The sequence below is a fragment of the Malurus melanocephalus genome, unplaced genomic scaffold (assembly GCF_030028575.1).
Source record: "Malurus melanocephalus ecotype Western Australia unplaced genomic scaffold, MMel_1.1 scaffold_149, whole genome shotgun sequence".
In the NCBI taxonomy this organism is placed as follows: domain Eukaryota; kingdom Metazoa; phylum Chordata; class Aves; order Passeriformes; family Maluridae; genus Malurus; species Malurus melanocephalus.
The window spans coordinates 262385-269137 of record NW_026623381.1 but is presented as its reverse complement, the minus strand read 5'-3'; the positions used below and the strand labels follow the sequence as shown (position 1 = coordinate 269137).

At 49.0% G+C, this 6753-nt stretch overlaps 1 protein-coding gene across 1 annotated transcript in view; it reads left to right on the top strand.

Moving 5' to 3' along the window:
* COL5A1 (collagen type V alpha 1 chain) overlaps positions 1–5250 on the top strand; it is a 123160-nt gene extending 117910 nt beyond the window's left edge. The window contains 2 exon segments of the mRNA XM_057371595.1: positions 1951–2184; positions 4376–5250. Coding sequence (XP_057227578.1) covers positions 1951–2184; positions 4376–4522 — 381 coding nt within the window. The 3' untranslated portion in view covers positions 4523–5250.
* Positions 5251–6753: the final 1503 nt, after the last annotated feature.

Sequence of the window (6753 nt, the reverse complement as noted above, 5' to 3'; positions counted from 1 at the left end):
CCATCCCATCCCATGGATCCCATCCCATGGATCCCATTCCATCCCATCCCATCCCATGGTTCCCATCCCATCCCATCCCATCCCATCCCATCCCATGGATCCCATGGATCCCATCCCATCCCATCCCATGGATCCCATTTTCCCTCCCAGCCATATGGCACCTGCCATGGGGAAATGCCAGCATAGAGCAAAGAGGAAAGGATTGAATTTTCCAAAACTGAGCTCCCCTGAGCAAACATCATGCACACATCCAGCTCCCAGCAGCTCCAACTGCAAAGCTGGGGCAGGGCTTCACAAAACCTACAGAGGCTGAACAACAAAAGATCCCTTTAAAAAGCAGCTAAGATGCAAAGCAAGCACTAATTCGAAATAAAACCAAATAAGACAAGGTCCCTCAGATCAGTAGYGCCACACTGGATGTGTGACAAGTTCTTGGCATTTTTTGTCCCCTTCCTTCCACGTGCTGGTGGCTTTCTGGAAGCTCCTCCTGGCATGCGTGGCTCTCTCCCAGTCAGTCACATTTAACTCTCAGGAGGACAGTGCAGCAGCATCCTGACAACCGGTTGGTATCTTTGTTTATTTGGGTTCTCTTTTTAATTCAGTGTTTTGTTGTCTGGTTATGAATCTTTTCTACCATTTGCAGCCTGCACCACAACTCGAGGGTTCGTGGTACCCGGAGGAAATCCACGCTGGTTGGGTGCCTGTGTTTTTCTCCTGGTTGTTGCTAAAGAAACCCTCAGTCCRTCCAGGGCAGTAGCTTGGAGATGCCACCTCAAGCACAGGCAGTTCCTCCCTGCAGACTCATTTTATGGGGCAGAAAAGTCCCATAAAGTCCTGAAAGCCCCAAGTGCTGGAATCAGGTTCAATAAATTCCCTTTGTAGGAATGTGTTCTCCTGCGAGGGAGAAAAAGGAGCCTGGTGGGCAGGAAGGAGCAAATCCCAGAGTGTAAGAGCAGCTCCGTGCTCACAGCAGGACAGCAAATCCATTTTCCCTTTACCTGAGAGTGGCTCTGCCAGCCAGGGCAGCCCAGTCCTCACCAGCAGGTGCAAAGATTCCCTCAAACCCCAGGAAAAATGAATGGGGAATACCCCAAGGTGTGCAAAACCATCCCCAGCAGTCAGAAAATCCTGTCAAACAGGACAGGAAAATAAAGCCCTGAACCCTCACAGGAGTTTGCTTTCTCTTCTCTTCAAAAGCTCGAGAAATACGCTCAATATTGGCTCAAACTTGAGATAAATCCCCAAATTTCCACTCTCGCAATCAGAGCTGAAATCTCCTTGCCCTTTTCTTCCCTGCCTTCCTTAGCTTTAATTTTTTAGGTCCCATCCAGCAGAAGAGCAGAATGTGGCCGGGGGAGCAGAGCAGCCCTGTGCCTGCAGTGTGGCAGGAGCTGGTTCTGCTGATGTCCCCAGTGCCCATCAGAGCCCTGGCCAGCTCTCAGTGCCCATCAGAGCCCTGGCCAGCTCTCAGTGCCCCCTGTGCCCCCTGGCCAGCTCCCAGTGCCCCTCATTGCCCCCAGGCTGGCTCTCAGTGCCCATCGGAGCCCTGGCCAGCTCTCAGTGCCCCTCATTGCCCCCAGGCTGGCTCCCAGTGCCCCTCATTGCCCCCAGGCCAGCTCTCTGTGCCCCTCATTGCCCCCAGGCCAGCTCTCTGTGCCCCCTGGCCAGCTCTCAGTGCCCCTGGCCAGCTCTCAGTGCCCCTCATTGCCCCTGGCCAGCTCTCAGTGCCCCTCATTGCCCCCTGGCCAGCTCTCAGTGCCCCTCATTGCCCCTGGCCAGCTCTCAGTGCCCCTCATTGCCCCCAGGCTGGCTCTCAGTGCCCCTGGCCAGCTCTCAGTGCCCCTTAGAGCCCCCAGCCAGCTCTCAGTGCCCCTCACTGGCTCTCAGTGCCCCTCACTGGCTCTCAGTGCCCCTCACTGCCCGCTGTTGTCCCTTGTCCGCCTCCCCCAGCTCTCCTACGTGGATTCAGACGGGAACCCCATCGGGGTGGTGCAGATGACCTTCCTGCGTCTCCTGAGCGCCTCAGCCCACCAGAACATCACCTACAACTGCTACCAATCAGTGGCCTGGCACGATGCCACCACCAACAGCTACGACAAGGCCATCCGCTTCCTGGGCTCCAACGACGAGGAGATGTCCTACGACAACAACCCCTACATCCGAGCTGCTCTCGACGGCTGCGCGGTACGTGGGAGCTCCTGACCCTGGGGACACCTTGGGGACATCCTGGGGACACCTTAGGGACACCTCTGTCCTCTCCCCTGCCTGTCCAGCACCATCTTTCCCAGAGCAAATCGCCCCTGAATTTCCCGTGGTTGATGCAGGTGTCACAAGGGTTGTCCTCAGTATGGGAGACATCAACTTAATCTTCCCTAAGTTGGAAATAAATAATTCCATGGGGATTCAAGACCCTGCTCGAGGGCAGGGGAAACTGCAGCACCTTCAGGAGTCAAATTAATCTGATTAATCCAATTAACCTGCCTAAAAATGCTGCTTGGTGTAAAAAGTGCCCCTGTGACTTTGCCCTTACCTGATTTCCCCCATGGGTATGAAATTTCACCCCRATGGGTATGGAATTTGCAGTTTTTGGTAAGAAACTCTCTCGCTGCTTCCAGGAAACCTTGGAGGCAAAGCAGGAAGGGTTTGGCAGGGATTGGTTGGAATTTCTGTTTGTGCAGCCTCAGGAAGGCTCTGGGCTGTGCTGATCATGGCCTGTCCAAGCACAGCCACCATTTCCAAAGGGACCCCACATCCTCCCTTTGCTTCTAACTCCTCCTGGATGCTTGATTCGGGTTTAAACTCTGAAAAATCTGCCCTCAGGAGATAAAAATTTGGCAAAGCAGGTGCTGCCTGCATTTATTTTGAGCCCCAGATTGCTGGTGCAAAAACACGCATAATTCCCACCCTCTGGAACTGCAGCACTTGAAGCCCACGGGACAGAAAGATTGAGATGTTTGACAGAAAAAGCTCCCCACGTAATTTGAGATTGAAATGGTTCAGTTCTGGCACAAACAGATTTTTTTTTACTGATAGAGCAATGAAGAAAATCAGATCAGAATCACTTCTTTTAACACGATTCTGAGAGGGAAAGGGCGTTCAGCCCCTTTTAAGGAAACGCTCAGAAGTTTATCCTCAAATTCTCGATGTCTCCTGCTGACATAACATCCTGGGGGACAAGGATCTCATCCCCTCCCTTCCCCTTCTGAATCCCAGAGATGCTGGAGGAGCACGTGGTGCACATTTTGAGGTGTTTGTGCCTCCTGCAAACCCCTGCTGCCCTGGCAGATGGTGCTGCCCACAGCACAGGCAGGATATTTCAGATTTATTTAKTTATTTCAGGGAGTTGGGGGCTTGCAATAAATTCTCTACATTCAAGATAATTTTAATGTATAATAAAATACATCATAAAAGACATTTAATAATTTTAAAGATGAATCTTTAATCTGAGACCCATAAAAAGGAAATTTAGAGGGTTACACCAGGAGTTTAGAGATGCTTTTACTCCTTTTGTGGGAGCGAGTGCTGCAACCCATTGGCACTCTGGGCTCGATTTATTGTTTGGAATCCATGGTCCTAATGGTCCTTTCCACCCTAAATAACACCAGGGTTGATCCCTACCCTGTGGAGATGAGGTTGGGCTGCCCCACATGGTGCAGTCTTGGTAGGACCTGCGGTGCTGGGGAGGCTGCTGAAGCCACATAGACTCCAGTGCTGATGTTCATTTTTTTTTAAAAAACATTATTTGAATGTTTTTCCTGAACTTGCAGCCCTTTCTCAGTAGCTGTGCTCCAGCCTGTTCTTCTGAGACACACAAATCACGGGGAAAGGTAGAGCCGAAAGCTGCTCCATAAATTCACTTGTTTGTGCAGCTTTGTACGCCCTCGGGGGCACTTCTGCTCCTCTAATAATTATTTATATTTTGGAAATAACTCCGTGGCCACCAGGCATGATAAAAAGACAACAGCACCTTGTGAATTCCATCAAACTTTAAATGTGATCTTTTTGGGTAATAGCCACGCTAATATATTCAAATTAAATCGCTCCCATTTGCTCGACAAGCCAGGCGTGTCCTTGGGGAGGGAGAACAGCCCTTCCAAAGCCACCACGAATTTCCCAGGCTCCCATTCCAGCTTGGAAATGTGCTGRGAGCAGGGTTGGAATGTCACGATCTGCTTCTGCTCCAGGCTCTGGGGTTTTTCAGMGATCACCCGAGGGCACATGCGCTAAAAATGCAAATAAACGCGTGTTTGGGCCAAAAACTTCCTCGGAACGATCAACCCCACATTCCCAGCAGAGTGGTGATTATTCAGTTGTGCTGATGTTGGCTCAGAGGCATCTTCAAAACTCCTCTCTCTCTGTTTTTCCCCCATTTCAGGCAAGGAAGGGCTACCAGAAAACCATCCTGCAAATCAACACGCCCAAAGTGGAGCAGGTCCCCATAGTCGACATCATGTTCAATGACTTCGGAGAAGCGGCACAGAAATTTGGATTCGAGGTGGGACCAGCTTGCTTCCTGGGCTAAGAGCCACCTGAACCTAGTCTCCAAATGAGCAACCTCGTAACCTCATTGCGCCATTTAATTAAAAACAAAAAAAGAGAAAAAACGAAAAGAGAAAAAAAAAAAAGAATTCCTCGTCACGTGCACGGTCTGAAACTGGACAGCGATGGGTTATTATTTTTTTTTGCCCCTCCCTCCCCACTGTTTTGTTGTGCCCCCATTTTTGCCCGAGCCCCTCTGTGCCCCCTTGGCCATTCCCACGACGGAGATGGAATCTCATGACCGCCAGCCACACATGGAGACCTGGCCCTGTTCCCGCTGCCACCACCACGGCCACCGAGCCAAGCCCACCTCCAGCAAACTCCTCCTTCTTCCTCCTCTTCTTCTTCTTCTCGCCACGAAGCGACAGCAAGGGCTTGCCCGCATTGTTTGTTTGTTCCTAAGGAAAAGATAAAAAATGGAAAAAAAACTTGAAATTCCTCGCGTTCAGCTCAACGTTGAAGTCCTGGATCCGAGCCTTGCCAAAGCTCCTCGGAGGGGTTTGGTTGCCTTTTGTGAGATTTGGATCAGCTCCAGCCAGGAGGTGCCATGGCCAATTCCAGAATTTTCCATGCCTCCTCCRCTGAGTTGCCTCATTCCTCATTTTTTTTTCCAAAGTGCTAACTCAAGGTCACACTGGGCATCTCGTTCCCATGTGTCACAGGTGCTTCTATTTTTGTATGTTTGTAAGTAAATATTTGTGTCGTATTTTATTTGAAATGTTGGAGTGTTTCTGCCTTCGAACCATGCAAGTGACCTTGTCTGGATCAAAGCCACCCCATCCCGGCCGAGCTTCAACCTGGGAATGAAACAACAGCTCCTGTCCCCACTTCAGTCCCAGTCCCAAAATGGGATCTGGAGGGTTTAGAATTACCCCCAGGATGAGGTGCAAACAGCCCCCCTCAGCCACAGATGCCTTTTGGGATGATTCCTTTAAAAATGAGGAAATTCGAGTCACTTTTTAACAAATTTCCTACAAAGCCCCTGATCTAAAAGCAGGATCTGCATCGAGTCTCTGCCTTTTTCTCTGCTTGCTTAGCACTCGTGTTTTAAATTAATTCCTCTTTTTTTTTCCCCTCAGCATCCCTTTAAAATTATAATAATAATAATAATAATAATAATTAAACCTGAATCCATTCCCAGTGGCAGATCCCAGTGGCAGGGGAAATCCATTTGTCCTCTTTGAATACCAAGTGTAAAAAATACAAAACAAAAAAAAATGAAGAAAAAAAAAAAGGTGCTTTTTATAGTTATTTTTACATATCTCTGTGGTGCTATCTGTTTGATAACTTTAACACAACACTGGTGATACCCTGCCACTGGCCAATCTCCCACTTGGCTTTTTTTGGCACTTTCAGGCAGATTTTGGCTGCTGATAAATGCATGGCACCTTCTCAGCTCTTCTGTAGAATCCCTGCTCCTCTCCTTCCTTGGATGGGTCCGTGTAGAAAAAAACCTTTGATGTGCTTACAAATGTTTCTCTTTTTTATCCTTTTTTTTGGTTTTCCCAAGGATATCCATGCCTTTTCCCGGTGGGAACCAGAGCAGATTGTCCTCAGTGGCTGAACAGTTTGTGGTGCTAATTTATGTCGATGTTGGGTGTCCCGAAGCCTCGAGGGTGCTGCCTGCCCAGCAATCCCGGGAATTTGCAATTTTCCTGCTCTTCCCACTTTTGTTTTTTTTTATTTCCTCCACGGCTCACAGCGTGCTGACACCCTCTCCTTTTACCATTTTTCCTCCTTGGCTGTTTCCCTTCATTAGGCCTCTCAGCTGGAAAATAATTGTTGCGAGGTGGGGACTTTTTTTATTTTTATTATTATTATTATTAATRTTATTCAGCCTGGAGTGCTCAGCTCAAGGGGAATCTTTCACCACGAAGGAAAAGACATCACATTTACTGTGAAAAAAGCCTATATATGATGTCTTTTCCCCCCTCCTGCTCGAATGGAGAGCAGCAGCATCCGAGGAAGGGAGGCAAAGCCGTGCTGGAGGGAGCAGTGATGCCAACGGTGCTTTTTCAGCCTGGAGGAGCCGTGTCCATCCTTCTCCCTTCTCCTCCTGTGCTTTCTCCCATTTATTTYCCTCTTAAAGGAATGAAAAAAACCAAAACAAACAACAAAAAAAAAATATAAAAGGTGCTACCCTAAAAACTGCAGACTCCGGCAGCAGAGCAGTGAAAAGGAATTTCGGATAATAAATCAGGAATTCAGCTTCTC